This window comes from Phyllosticta citriasiana (genome assembly GCF_038021145.1).
Source record: "Phyllosticta citriasiana strain CBS 120426 chromosome Unknown IWZ02scaffold_1, whole genome shotgun sequence".
NCBI classification, from domain to species: domain Eukaryota; kingdom Fungi; phylum Ascomycota; class Dothideomycetes; order Botryosphaeriales; family Phyllostictaceae; genus Phyllosticta; species Phyllosticta citriasiana.
Window position 1 is genome coordinate 2,711,517 of NW_027117278.1, and position 13,402 is coordinate 2,724,918.

General features: G+C 60.1%; 5 protein-coding genes across 5 annotated transcripts; 2 read left to right on the plus strand and 3 right to left on the minus strand.

Moving 5' to 3' along the window:
• Window positions 1-100: 100 nt before the first annotated feature.
• Window positions 101-1,150, plus strand: IWZ02DRAFT_486978 (uncharacterized protein; the record flags this gene model as incomplete). Its single annotated transcript, XM_066769314.1, has 1 exon — window positions 101-1,150. One exon carries the CDS (start codon window positions 101-103, stop codon window positions 1,148-1,150), a length of 1,050 nt encoding a protein of 349 aa, XP_066627509.1.
• Window positions 1,151-2,509: 1,359 nt separating this feature from the next.
• Window positions 2,510-3,925, minus strand: IWZ02DRAFT_440670 (Alpha/Beta hydrolase protein). Its single transcript, XM_066766851.1, has 2 exons — window positions 3,651-3,925; window positions 2,510-3,490 (listed from the first exon to the last, which is right to left on the minus strand). The coding sequence occupies exons 1-2, from the start codon at window positions 3,767-3,769 to the stop codon at window positions 2,710-2,712; spliced, it is 900 nt and encodes a 299-aa protein (XP_066627510.1). The 5' UTR covers window positions 3,770-3,925; the 3' UTR covers window positions 2,510-2,709.
• Window positions 3,926-3,964: 39 nt separating this feature from the next.
• Window positions 3,965-5,664, minus strand: IWZ02DRAFT_440671 (uncharacterized protein). Its single transcript, XM_066766852.1, has 2 exons — window positions 5,107-5,664; window positions 3,965-5,060 (listed from the first exon to the last, which is right to left on the minus strand). The coding sequence occupies exons 1-2, from the start codon at window positions 5,592-5,594 to the stop codon at window positions 4,232-4,234; spliced, it is 1,317 nt and encodes a 438-aa protein (XP_066627511.1). The 5' UTR covers window positions 5,595-5,664; the 3' UTR covers window positions 3,965-4,231.
• A 294-nt stretch (window positions 5,665-5,958) lies between these two features.
• Window positions 5,959-11,742, minus strand: IWZ02DRAFT_31030 (uncharacterized protein). Its single transcript, XM_066764051.1, has one exon. The coding sequence runs from the start codon at window positions 11,641-11,643 to the stop codon at window positions 6,034-6,036; it is 5,610 nt and encodes a 1,869-aa protein (XP_066627512.1). The 5' UTR covers window positions 11,644-11,742; the 3' UTR covers window positions 5,959-6,033.
• IWZ02DRAFT_31029 (uncharacterized protein) lies at window positions 11,743-12,758 on the plus strand. Its single transcript, XM_066764050.1, has one exon. The coding sequence runs from the start codon at window positions 11,842-11,844 to the stop codon at window positions 12,463-12,465; it is 624 nt and encodes a 207-aa protein (XP_066627513.1). The 5' UTR covers window positions 11,743-11,841; the 3' UTR covers window positions 12,466-12,758.
• The last annotated feature ends 644 nt before the right edge of the window (window positions 12,759-13,402 follow it).

Sequence of the window (13,402 nt, forward strand, 5' to 3'; positions counted from 1 at the left end):
CTCTACTTCGACCTCTTAACTCTACTTCAACGACGACGACGACGACGACGACGACGACGAAAGAGCAGGGATTTAAGGAGCTCCAACCAAAACCACCACCATGGCCACCAACGACAAGAAATATGACAACGTCATCGTCTTCGGGCCCACAGGCGACGTCGGCGGCCATGCCGCCCTCACCGCCAGCCAACACGGCGCCAAAGTATGGCTCGCAATGCGCAACCCCAGCAAAGCCATCCCGCAACTCTCGCACCTCTCGGCAGACGAGGAAGCCAAGTCCTTCACCCGCGTGCAAGCCGACCTGACCGACGCATCTTCAATCCTGGCTGCAGTCCAGCAATCCAACGCCAAAGCCGCCTACGTATACCTAGTGCAAACCGCCGACGCCCTACGCAGCAGCCTGGCGGCCATGAAAGAAGGCGGCATCGAATACGTCGTCTTCCTCTCATCCTTCAGCGTGCCGTACGGCGGCGGCGACGTGCGCGAAGTCGCGCCGTCGCACATCATCGCGTTCGCGCACGCCGCCGTCGAAGCCGCGCTCGAGGACCTCGCCATCCCGCACGTCGCGCTGCGGCCCGCCTACTTCGCCAGCAACGCCTTTAAGATGGGGCTCGACGCGGCCAAGTTTCCGGACCTCGAGGCCAACGTTCTTAATGGCGAGTACGAGGTCGATTGCATCGCGCCCGACGACATTGGGCGCGCGGCGGGCGCGCTGCTGGTGGCGGCGCCGGGCGATTTGCACGCCGAGAAGCGCGACGCAAAGGATGGCGGGAAAAAGGGGAAGAGCGTCTTCTACCTGTGCGGTCCGCAGCTCGTGAGCCAGGATCGCGTTTTCGAGATCATTGGCGAGGTCAGCGGGCGCGAGGTCAAGGTCAACCATCTGTCCAAGGACGGCATGGTCGAGCATTTGACGAGCCATGGTATGCCCCGGCCCGTTGCCTTGTACATGGCTGAGGCGCTGGATAAGGGGTTTGTCGAGGACCAGTACAGGCGCGATATGTATGAGCAGGCGGTCAGGAATGTCGAGACGCTCACGGGCAGGGAGCCGATGCGCTTCGAGGACTATGTCCGCTTGCATCTGGATGAGCTCGTGGGCAAGAAGGCGGCGGCGGCGGCGGCGGCGGTGCCTGGGGGAACGTTTAGCTCGTAAACAGGTTGGCGAGTGGGGAGCTGGGGAGGTGGTGTGGTGTTTGCTCTCTTTCTCCTCCCCACCTCCGTCTTTCTGTCTGTGGCGTTCTTCGTTCTACCTGTACAAATGAGCATGAAATAACCGGAGCGACTTACATTCGTAATCATCCAACTCCTCCTCCCTCCTCGCCCAAAACTCGTCAGTGCCGTCTTCATGACCCTCAGCATCACCACCCTACCCTATCTCTCTCTCTCTCTCTCCCTCTCTCTCTCTCTCTCAGCTACTCCCGAACCCAATCACTTCTGGCTCAGTGATGCTTAACATCTCCATCACACCACAACAAAGCTATTCTGCCGGACAGAATCCCATTCACGGATGCAGAAATCAAACATAATGAAACCAACCCAGTCATATCGGACACGTTGGCAAGGAGGCGTCGAGCGCGGCGTCAAATGACTGCGACTGCGACTGCGACTGCGACTGCGACTGCGACTGCGACTGCGACTGCGACTGCGACTGCGACTGCGACTGCGACTGCGACTGCGACTGCCACATGGCAGATGGCAGATGGCACAGCACGGCCGAAGCACTGCTGTTGTTGAGTGGCTTGTGATCCACCCGTGACCGACAAAGTCTTGCTATATAAAAAGCTCCGCTTTTCCTGCCCAGACAGCGATTCTGCAAAGCGATCCATGGATGAAGCCTGGATAAGGAGTTAGCATGAAGTAAGAGGTCACTGGGCTTGGAGTGGCATCGATACCCTCAAGCACTTTGCTAGATGCGGTGCGTGTCTCGATGACGACTGGCTCCGTCAGGGACAAGTGTTCGGGAAGTTGTGCAGTTGCTTCGACATCATGATACCATTCACAGCACGGGCGGCATCATCATCACCTGAAGATGTCAAGACTGACACGTTGCGCTTTCTGCAACCTAGGACGACCACCCTATGCCACGGCGCGAGGGCAACGGGCACAGCGAACACCGTGATGTACGACTTCGCTGGCTCTTCTGTAGAACGTCGAAAGAATTGTGATGAAGGAAGCGGAGAGGAGAGGAGAGGAGAGGAGAAGAGAGGAGAGGAGCCTCAAAGCCTTCCTTCTTTTGTACATCGTCCGAGCTGTCACAGTTACAATCACATTCACAATCACCACGTGCGCGAAAGTTCCCTGACATGTGCAGTGCGCCTTATATGTGCGCGTGCGCGTGGATGCTCCCGTGACGATGCGTCGATGGATGGACGGCTGTAAATTTGTGCGTTTTTTTCTCCACTGGTGTGGGGTGGTTGGGAGAAGCGCGAGAGGGTGAGAGGGAGGTGGGATGGTGGAGAGGAGTAAGGGGGTGTGATGGAGTGGTATAGCAGTGTGGTGTTGTGGTGGACAGGAGAGAGAGAGAGAGAGAGGGAGAGAGAGAATAATGCCAGAAAGTGGAGGGAAGGAGTATAAGATGATATCAGGGGGAGAGGTTCATTCAGGGGGCAAAAGAAGTTAAGGTAGTCTTCGACTTCAGCCCAAACGCCCCTGAGTCCCAGTCAACCAACATCAGCCAGCTACCTTACCATGCCACAGCCTAGTCGCACCCCCTCACAACCCCTCCAACACCCTCCCCACAACCCTCGCCAACCCATCGCCCGTCTCCCAACACTCATCATGCTGTCCCCCTATCTCCAACGTCTCCACAACCCCCGCACCCTCCGTCTCCTGCACCGCATCCCTCATGAGCTCCACCTGCTCCCACTCCACCAATCCATCCGCTCGACTCTGCGCCAACAACAACTTCCTCACCCCCGCCAACTTGCCAACCCGCGCCACACGCACCGGACTCGCCTCGTCCCACTCCTCCCTCATCGCCTCATCCACATGCCCACCAGTGCCACCAAACGCCCCCGCCAAAATCTCCGCGTAAACGGGTGCGTCGGCGTGATTGCCCGCGAAGCGCGGGATGTCGTATATCCCCGCCACGCCCGCAACAGCGCGCGGCCGCATGGCCCCCTCCCCCTCCGCCGCCAACAACGGCAACACCTGCACCGCAAGCGTCGCCCCGCAACTATGTCCCAGCATCACAAACTCTCTTTCCACACCTACACCGCACGAGGTCTTGAGCCAGCGCAGCGCGGCGAGGACGTCGTCCCTGTGCGTCGGGTGCGCGACGGAGCGGCCCTCGAGCGCGGCTTCGATGCTGTCTGTGGGCAGAGTGGTCGGGTGCGTTGGGTGCGAGGGGTAGGGTGAGAGACGGTAGTGCAGGGAGGCGATGGCGGCGATGCGCGGAAGGAGGGCGGGGTGGTGGGTTTGGAGATGTTGGATGGTCGGGCGGATGGAGGAGGCGGTGATGAGCGGGTCGCGCCAGGCGCCGCCGTGGATGTAGCTGTGTGGTGGAGAGAGTTAATAAGGTGTGTGGGCGTTGGGTTGTTTGGTGTTTGGTGTTTGTATGGTGATGTTGCGGGGCTTTCTTGTTGTTGTTGTTGTTGTTGTTGTTGTGGTGGTGGTGGTGGTGGTGGTGGGGTACAAGCTAGAGACAGACTTACATTATCCAGACCGCATCTTTGGGGCTCTCAGCCAGCGGCCGCGGGAGCCAAATGTCGAGCGTGTTGAGGCGCGTATGAGTCGCGTAGGGGATGTCGGTGATGTGAAGGGGGTACGACATCTTGAGGACCAGTAGAGAGAGAGGTGAGGTGCGCGAAGCTGACAGCCACCGGCGCCGCCGACGCGTCAAGTATCCACGCGAGTCGGGGGTTTTTTTTTTTTTTTTTTTTTTTCGCAATTGCGAATGAAAAATTGCCCGTCATATCTCTTGGACCCCAAATTTCACTCATACACACTACAACCACTTGCGCAATCCTTGAGAGAGTAAAGATCCATTTTGAGCGGGGATAAGTGATGAAAAGCCCGGGCACCATCCTTCATCCAATGACGCACACTTGCTCGCTCACGTCGCACGCTCCGCTACAACGCCATGCCGAGTACATTCGCGTTTTGTGTTGCCGCTCGAAGAGAAAAGGAAAAACCAAAAACGAAGCCCCCAATGCTGCTCAGCCGTATATTACAGGTAGCCGTGACGCAGTCCCTGCCCCATTTTATGCTCCACACCTCGCCTGTAGCAATGGAATCACCTCCTCTGGGTGGTATTGTCGAAGCTGTTCAAGACCGTCTCTTGGACATTCTCGCCCTGCTGCCTAAGCTCCTGGGCCTCGCGCTCGACCTGCTGCGCACGCTCCGACGTCGTCGTGGCCGGGTTGCTGCCGTCGTTGTTGCCCGACGACTTTTGCGAGTTGATCAAGCCGCCAATCGTCTGCGTCATCTGCTTGCCCTGGCCTTCCGACACCTTGCCGTAGACCGACATGGCAGTTGCTATCATGCTGCCAATGTCGCCAACGTTGCCTGGCACGACGACGCTGGTGCCCTCCTTGGCCAGCCTGCCAAACGCCTCGACGTACTGCTCGGCAATCTTGAGGCTGACGGCGTTCTGCGCGCTGTTCTGGCCCTGTTCGATGGCTCTGGCGACGCTATCGATGCCCGAAGCCGTGGCGTTGGCCTTGAGCAGAATGGCCTCGGCCTCTCCGCTCGCCATGTTGATCTGCTCCGCCTTGAGCGCCTCGGACGCCAGAATCACGCTCTGCTTGCGTCCCTCGGCAATGTTGATGGCGCTCTGGCGCTGGCCCTCAGACTCGAGAATCTCGGCGCGCTTGCTGCGCTCGGCCGTGACCTGGCGGTGCATGGCCTCGACGACGGGCGCCGGCGCGTGAATGTCGCGAATCTCGTAACGCAGGCAAGTGACGCCCCAATCCTGAGCAGCCTCGTTGATGGCCGCGGTGATGTTGGCGTTGAGGTTGGCGCGCTCCTTGAGGACGTGATCGAGCGTCAGTTGACCGATTTCCGAGCGCATCGTCGTCTGGGCGAGCTGCGAAATGGCGTATTCGGCGTCCTCGACTCCGTAGCTATGACCATCAGCAACATCCCTCACACCAGTACATCATACCATACCTAGCCCTGTATGCGTCAAACACGCGCGTGTACAGCACGCCGTCCAGCTCCAACGTGACATTGTCCGCGGTAATGGCGCTCTGACTAGGAATCTCAATCGCGGCCTCCTTCAAGCTCTTGACGTACGCGATGCGGTCGAGAAACGGAATCAGAATGGCCAGGCCGGGCTGCAGTATGCGGTCAAACTTTCCCATGCGCTCGACGATCCACGCCGTCTGCTGCGGCACGAAGCGGATGACGGTGTTGGCGGGCAGCGATTGGCGCGAGAAGAAGGTGACGGGGGCATTGTTGCCGCCGGAAAGGTTGCCCAGCAAACCCGGGTTATTGAACGACGACGGCGTCGAGTTGGAGAAGTGGCGGCGAGATGAGATGGCGGCGGCGGAAGTCGAGCGGATGGTTGTGAGCGCCGAGTCTCTGGCGGCAGGAGTACAGAGGGCGCGAGCCACTCCCGGCGCAGCTGTGTGGAGCAGCTTGGTAGCGGGCGCCATGTTGTGGTGGAGAGCAGCGGTGGTGTGGATGGGAGATGGTCAATCGAAGCTCTGGGTAGGTACAGGTAGCTCGGCCATGGAGGCCGTCATTGTTCGGCGCCGCCCATGATTTTCTCCGCTGCACGGACCAGGCCAGCCGTCAGGAAACAACCATTGGCATGCTCGCAGTTTCCACAACACCACGCCACTTGGTAGGATTCGCGTACACACGACTCTGTCGAATTTCCACTTGCTGCCATTTGATTCAATTCACACGAGCAAGGACACAGATACAAGCAGAAAACAGTAAAAGGCCGAACTATCATCAATCTCAGGATGCAGGGTATCATAGCATCATTCCATCATCAATCATAACCCTCAGTCCCCAAACGCTTTTCCCTTTTCCCAATCCATCCATCCAAGACAATGCGCATCCCCACCTGCAACTCCCACACACTCATCACAGTCCAATCTTCTTCAGCCAGCTGCTCCCCTTCCTCTCGCCCTTGGGCCGCTCCACCGGCTGCCCATCCCACGTCCGCACGCCCGGCTCGTCCCACAACATGGCGCTCTCTCGCTTGCGCCTGCCCTCTCCGCTCCCGCCATCACTGCTCCTCAGACCCTCGGGGTCTTCTCTCCTGCGTCTCCTGCGCCGCCTGCCGCCGTCATCGTAGCTGGCCGCAGCAGCAGCGGCAGCAGGATCGTAAAAGCGATCGCGCTCATCACCGAATTTGGAGTCGCGCTTCCGCGCCCGCCGCATCTCGTGGCGATCCATGTCGTCAACGAAGCCAGCACCGCCGCTGCCGTTGGGATCCAGCGCGGCCGCCGCGTCGAGAGCGGCCGGCGGGGCGTCGATGATGGTTTCGGCCAGGGGAACGGGCGGTGGCGGTTCGGCGTTGACTTGGTCGACCCACGAGCGAGTCTTGTCGCTGCCGCTGGCAGCTGAGCCGGAGCCGCCTCCGCCGCCGTGGTGGTGTTGGTGATGGCGATGCGACGACGAGCGGTGCATTTGGCCGTTGCGCGGGTCAAAGTAGTCGCGGACGGGTTCCGTGTGCGAGCGGCGCAGCGGCGAGGGCTTGAATTCAGCGTCGCCGTCCGCGCCGCGACGAGCTCGCCGTTCGTCGTGGCGGCGACGGCGGTCGTCTCTGTCGCGATCGTCGTCGATGCGCGTCGAGTGGCGCCGGGAATCGGTGCGTGGGCGATGCGAGTGATGGGCTGAGGGCGAGTCGACTGATACACCACCACCGCCGTGTCTGCCACGACGACGGGCATGTCGTTCGCGGCGCTCGCGCTCCATCTCTGCCTGCTCTGCGGCCGCAGCCTCTTCTGCTTCGACCCGCCTGCGTTCTTCTTCCTCGACGCGTCGACGCTCTTCCTTTTCCTTTCTGGCGGCGCGGCGAGCACGCTTCTCCTCCTGTCTCCGCGCTTCCATTTCCTGCTCTTCGCGGAGACGCTGCTCCTGCTCGCGGGACTCGCGTTCTCGCTCTTTGGCGAGACGGTCTTCGTGGACCTCCTTTTCCTTTCGCCGCTCGCGCCGCGCTCTCCTGTCAGCTCGACGCGCCTCTGCGTCTTCAGCATCCGTCTCGCCGCTACCGCCTCGACCAGGTGAAGGCTCCGGGGCAAATTCGTCTTCAGACGCGGGCCGGGAGCGTTGGAGTCGTCGTTGCTCTCTCCTCAGCCGTTTGGCATAGTCTTCGTCCGCAGCCCTAGACCTCTTCCTCCTGCGCCCTTCATCGTCATCCCTCCCACCATGCCTCCTCTCCCGCTCATCAATCTCAGGCACAACACTCTCCTTCTTCTTTGCCGAGCCCAAACCAAACAGGCCCATCAAGCCTCCACCTCCGCCGCCATTCTCAGCCTTCTTCGGCGTCTCCACACGCGACTCCTTCCTCTCCTTTTTCCTTCGTGGCTGTGACACAGTCGGACCATCTCTTTCGACAAACACGCCGTCGTCCTCGCCATTAACCACATCGGGCCCAGCGTCCGGCGCATCAATAACGACAGGCGGCTCCTCGCAGTCCACGGCCACGTCCACATGCCGCGACTTGCGTCTCCCACTATTGCGCGGCGACACGTCATCCGGCTCATCCTCGACACGCGTCGAGCGGCGCCGACTGCTCGTCTCCTTGGTAGAATGGCGTCTCGACAGGCGCGTACGTTCTCGCTCGGCAGAGCGCTGCTCGCTCTCACTCAGGCCCATCATGCGGGCGGCCTTGGAGCCAACCCGATTACCGCCAGGCATGTCGTCGGCGCGGACGTCGTCGTCGTCAAACACGTCTTCGTGCGGCCGCCTCGCCTTTTTCGCGCTGCGCGGCGTCGGGTCCTTGTCCCTGAATGACTTGGAGCGCAGCGGCGTAGCGCCGGCAAAGAAGGAAAAGCTGCTCGCGCGCGCCGCTGGCTTGGGGCGCGTGCCTGTGCTATTCTTGCGCTCGCCGGACCCCGAGCTCTTTGAGTCGTCGCGCTCGACTGCCGGTTTTCCTTTCTTGGACGAGTGCCGCTCGCGCACCATGCCGCCGCGGACGGGCGTGCGCGTGCTGGCCGCTGCGGCGTCGCCGTCGGCTGTCGCCTTGCTCTTCTTGCGCACCGTCTCGCGCACGACTGCGGGTCCGGCCGTGGCGCCCCAGAAACCCCACGAGGTGCCGGCGTTCTTGTCGCGGATGACCTTTGGCCGTTCCTTTTTTGACGACTCGGACTTGGGCGCTTTTGTTTCAGCTGCTGCAGGTGGGTCTACCTCAGGTGCAGCAGGTGGAGGGGGAACGTTTTCGTCGTTAATGTTTGGGGGCGGTAGATCCGAGTCGGGAGGCAGGTCAGATATGATGGCTGGGTCAGGCACGGTTTGTTCCGCAGAAAAAGGTGGTTGGTCTGGCGCGGGAGCGGGAGCGGGTGGCGCCTCCATTTTGCTGCTGCTGCTGCTGCTGGCTCCCTTGCTCTTCTTCTGCTTCTTGTCCTTTTCTTTTTCCTTTTTGCTGCTGCTCTTTGCAGGCGAAGCTTTTTCCTTGACGCCTTCTTCCGGCTCGACAATCGCGTCCTGCGGCGCAGGTGGCGGCGCGTCAATCACGACGTCGTCTGCAGGAAACCCGCCCGGGATCGGCGCCAACAAGTCCTCGTCGACAGCGGGCTCGGGTTCTGGATCGGGCACGACGGCGACGGGAGGTGGCTCTGCAACGGTTGTTGAAGTCTTGCCCTTTGCAGCTTTCTTGGCAGCCTTTTTCTCCGCGCGCTTCTCTTTGGGACTCTTTTTGACGTCGTCCTGCGCAGGCGCGGTCGCGTCGGCCCAGATGTTATCGAAATTTTCGGGTTCGCCATTGATCTTGTGAACGGAAATTATTTGCGGTGGCAGGGGTGACTCGTGATGAGGAGGAGGAGGTGGTGGTGGCGCATCGAGCAGCTCGTCTGCGAACGCCGTAGCAGGTGGCACAGACACGGCGGGCGGCGCCTCAAACGCTTTGAGGCGATCCGTAATCTTGCCGTTTCTCTTTTTCAGTTTGCGCTCGCCGCCTGGCGATGATGCAGTCAAGACAGGGTCCAGGTCGGCAGGCGGTTGATGTGGTGGTACGTGTACTTCCCCGCCATCGTCTGGCCACGCCCACTCAGCTGAGCCACCATGACCATGGCCGTCATCTGCGAATGGGTCAGCGCCACCGGCAGCACTCAGCCCTAAACCCGTCGCAGCAGCAGCAGCAGCAGCAGCAGCGTCCGTCGTGTCAGCTGCCGCCTCGTTGCCGTTCGTCTTGGCCTTGCTATCCTTGTCCTTTTTCGTCTTCTTGAGCGACACGCCCCAGAAACCACCTGCGTTATTACTGCTGCCGAAACCCCACGCATCACTACCACCACGCTCCAGCTTGGGCGACGTCTTTGTCGAATTGGTCCCCGGCGGCGGCGGATGATCGTCGACGGTAGCGGGGACGGGAGCATCCGCCGTCAAAGGGTCTACCCCCACGCCAGGGTCTGGCACGTGCTGGGGTTCTGGTTCCGCTGTCGTGGTGGCGGCGGTGGTGGTGTCTGGCGGGGCGGGAATGGCAGCATCGACAGCGACGACGTCCTTGTCCTTGTCCTTGTCCTTGGCGCCCTTTTTGTTTTTCCTCTTGTCCTTTTTCGACACGGGTGACGTCTTCGTTGCGGCTTCTTCCTCTGCCTTTTTGCGCGCGGCGGCCTCTTCTTCCTCGAGCCGCTTGGCCTCTTCCTCCTCGGCAATGCGGGCGTCCTCTTCGGCTTGGATGCGCGCGGCCTCTGCCTCTTCTTCCGCTTTGCGCTGGGCTTCTTGCTCTTCGGCCTCCTTGGCTGCTTTCTCTGCATCTTCTTTCTCCTTCTTCTCCAGCTTCTCCTTCTCCTTCTTCTCCTTTTCGAGCTCCTTCTTCGTCTTCTTCTTGGTTGACGACGAGCCCCACAGGCTCCAACCGCTGGACTTTTCTTCCTTCTCTTTCTCTTTGTCCTTCTCCTTCTTATCCTCGGCCGCGGCGTCTGGCGCTGGCTCTGTCATTTCATCTGCCTCAGCGTGCGCAACAGCAGTATCCTCACCTTTGACGTCATCAGCCTTTGGTGGCTCCGCGCCTTCAGTCGCAGGAGGAGGCGGCTCAGGCGCCGGCTCCACGACATCCTTGCCCTTTTTGCCCTTCTTTCCCTTCTTGCCCGAGACCGGCGTGAACCGCGCGCCTTCAGCAGGCGGCGGCGCTTCAATGGCGAGTGGATCCGGGAGCGGCGGCGGCGGGACGACTTGCTGGTCGTGATAGTCGACCGCCTCCTCGCCAGGGGGCGTGGGGGCAGGCAGAAAATCCCACGCACTGCCTCCACCAACCGCGCCACCCTTTTTGTTCGTCTTGTTCTTCTTGCCCATGCCAAATCCCCACACTCCCCAGCCAGATGGTTCCTCATCGCCGTCGCCGTCGGGCTTCTGCACCTGCGTAGCGCCGGTCAAGGCGTCGTCGTTGTCGTTGGTCACGTCGTCTGCAGCAGCCATGCTGCCCTTGTCCTTCTTCTTGTCTTTTTTGCCAACGCTCCATACGCCGCCGTCGTCGCCGTTGACTGCGGTCGCTTTGGGCTCGTCCACGCCATCCGGCTGCACTGTAGGCACGTCTTCGAAGCCCGTCGGCGCGCCTTGCTGCCCCTTTTTCTTCTTCTTGTCTTTCTTGGACGTGCCCCACGAAAATGCCCGGTCATTGGGATCTGCGTTTGCTTCGGTCGGTTGCACGGTTGCTTGTTCTACAGTGAGTTCAGGTTGCGGATTGTTCGCCACGTCATCGTCCAAATTAAGAGTGGGATTGTCCAAATCAACAGCAGCAGGTGTGTCTAAATCAAGAGCAGGCGCGTCCAAATCAATCGAATCAAAAGCATCAGCAGCAGGAGGAGGAGGAGGTGATGGTGCTTCGTCTGAACTCGCTGCAACAGGCGCACTCGTGTCTTGCTCTAAATCAGTACTGCTCTTACCTTTGCCTTTCTTGTTGTCCTTCTTGCCCGTGCTGACGGTCCATTCGTCATCTGGGTTCGCCTCTGCGGTGGTGGGTGTAGGGTCAATCGCGGGTGCTAGGTCTGGCGTCGAGTCGATAAGAGCTGCGGCGGCCACTGCAGCTGATGCCTTTTTAGCAGCCTTCTTCTTGTCCTTCTTGCTCAGTGCCGTCCCCCATCCTCCCCACTCGTGTTCGGGTTTTGTCTCCGCAGCTGGGGCAGCAGGCTCTGGCGGGGGCTCAACGACGGGTTCTGGGACATGAAGAGGCGGATCCTCGACGGCGAGAGCATTTGCCCCCTTCTTATTCTTCTTCTTGTCCTTCTTGTTGCTCACCGTGCCCCAGCCTCTCCATTCGTCCTCAGGCTTTGCCTCTGTCGCTGCTGCGGCGTTGAATCCAAAGTCGAACCCGGTGTTGATTTTGCTGCCAAAACCACCACCCCGTGCGGTACTCACGTCGGCAGCATCTTTGGCAGCATCAGTCTTCTTATCGTCCTTTGCTCCCTGTCCCCAGTCCGTCGTCGGAGCGCCCCAGCTAAAGGCGCCAAAGCCCGTGTTCGCGGGCTTGCTATCCGTACCGCCGAACGAGAGGTCGATCTTGGGCGCGCCGCTTCCGAGGTTGAACGTCATGTCGCCGCTGTCGACAGCAGCGGGGAGAGGGGCAGGCGGAACGGGGTCTGGAGCGCTGTTCTATCTTGCTTGTCAGACGGTGGCAAGCGTGCGAGAGGTTTTTTTTTTTAGGCTGACGCGGATGCTGCTGTCCCACGGTTGTGCGTTTGGAGTGCAATCGCTGCCGGGCACGTGTTGTGCTTGTACAAGCAGAGCACAATGCCTGGCTGCGTTGCAACCCATATTTCAAAGAGATCTGGTGGAAAAGACTCACCTTTCCCTTTTTACCCTTCTTCTTGGCAACCGTTCCCCATCCGCCCCATTCATCGTCGGGATTCGCCTCGACGGGCGCCGGATCCGCCGCAGGAGAACGGTCATCGCCAGGCATGGCAGCGCCAGCATCACCGTCATCTTCATTACCAGCCTGCGGTTCTTCTTCCTTTGGCTTTTTCTCCTCGTCATCCCCGAGCGCGGCAAAGGCATTCTTCTCCTTGGCCTTCTTCTTATCCTTCTTGCCAGCCGGCGCCATATTCCACTTATCATCATCATCATCATCATCATCATCATCATCGTCTTTTTTGTCGTCTCCGCCGCCACCATTGTTGTCATCCCCTCCTCCACCCCCTCCAGCATCACCACCAGCACCGCCATCGGCGCCATTGTTGTCCCCGCCACCGTTGGGCGCGTCGCCTGCACCGTCCTTCTTCTTGCCCTCGTCGTCTGAATCGGCCAAAGACGCAAAAGTCTGCCTCTTCTTCTTCTTCTTGCCCTTGTGCTCACGCACGCCAGTGGCAGTCAAAAAGTCAATCTCAGGGGACGTATTTTGGCCAAACAATGAGTTAGATCTTCGCCGTTCGGACTGTGGTTTGGAGGGATACGCGGAGTAAGGTGGAGGGGCGTCAGAACAGCTCGCCGACTTCGCTGTCGCCAATGCATCGCTGCTTGTGTAGTCGGGCGGAGCATCGATCAGCGAGTCTTCGTAGCTAGGCGGCGCATCCGCGTCCACAGGAGTGCTGAGACGGCACGGTGCCAGCAAGTCTGGCCGCGGTTTGCGCAAAGCGACGTCTGCAAAGCCAGAAGTCATTCTGAAAGCGAGAATTCCAGCCCATCCCGACCAGCTCTTTTCCAACGACATTTTCTGTTCCCGCAAGAACCCAGCACCTCCACGGGCAGCCAGCGGCCGTGGCGTTGGCAGGCTACCAGCCAGTCCCTGCGCGCCGTCGCAGCCGCTATCGTCAGCCAGGGTTCCCAGTGGGGCAGCCGACAAGCCGTCAAACAACGTCGCCGCCATTGTCTACCGCGAGGAGAGGCGAGGAAAGGACGCGCGCAAAGATCGATGCAGAGCGGACGGCGGCGTCGGCGGACATGGAGCCAGAGGACCAAAGCGCGCGAGTCCGTTGATGTGCGCCGCGCGCGCAAAAAGTGATTGATGCGAGGGAGAAGCGCGAAATTGATGGCGGATGGAAAGGTAACAATCTTGTGTGCGTGCGATGTGAGCGGAATTTCTGTAAGACGGCGACTTTGTGTGCTAGGTTGCGCAGCTCAGCGCTCGCAATCGCACAAGCGCCCGGGGACAACACAGGCTGGACGAGAGAGGTATTGCAACCACCGGGTTGTACCAGCCTGTGAAGGAGAATTCGAGTTCCCGATATTTTCGCCCTCGCTTGTTGTTGGAAATAAGCAAGGTGTGGCCAGGGTCCGGGCAAATATGCTCAGAGCTAGCGAGCGGAACGAGGCAAAGGGTAAAAGTATGTACTCGTATAGAGGTAGGTCAGCCGGC

Excerpts from the sequence above, each read along its gene's own strand:
- IWZ02DRAFT_440671 (XM_066766852.1), bottom strand. The coding sequence starts at position 5,594 with ATGGCGCCCGCTACCAAGCTGCTCCACACAGCTGCGCCGGGAGTGGCT. Across the intron at positions 5,061-5,106 it reads TTTGACGCATACAGGGCTAG|CTACGGAGTCGAGGACGCCG; the intron begins GTATGGTATGAT and ends TGATGGTCATAG.
- IWZ02DRAFT_31029 (XM_066764050.1), top strand. The coding sequence starts at position 11,842 with ATGCCTGGCTGCGTTGCAACCCATATTTCAAAGAGATCTGGTGGAAAA.
- IWZ02DRAFT_31030 (XM_066764051.1), bottom strand. The coding sequence starts at position 11,643 with ATGACGTTCAACCTCGGAAGCGGCGCGCCCAAGATCGACCTCTCGTTC.
- IWZ02DRAFT_440670 (XM_066766851.1), bottom strand. The coding sequence starts at position 3,769 with ATGTCGTACCCCCTTCACATCACCGACATCCCCTACGCGACTCATACG. Across the intron at positions 3,491-3,650 it reads AAAGATGCGGTCTGGATAAT|CTACATCCACGGCGGCGCCT; the intron begins GTAAGTCTGTCT and ends TCCACCACACAG.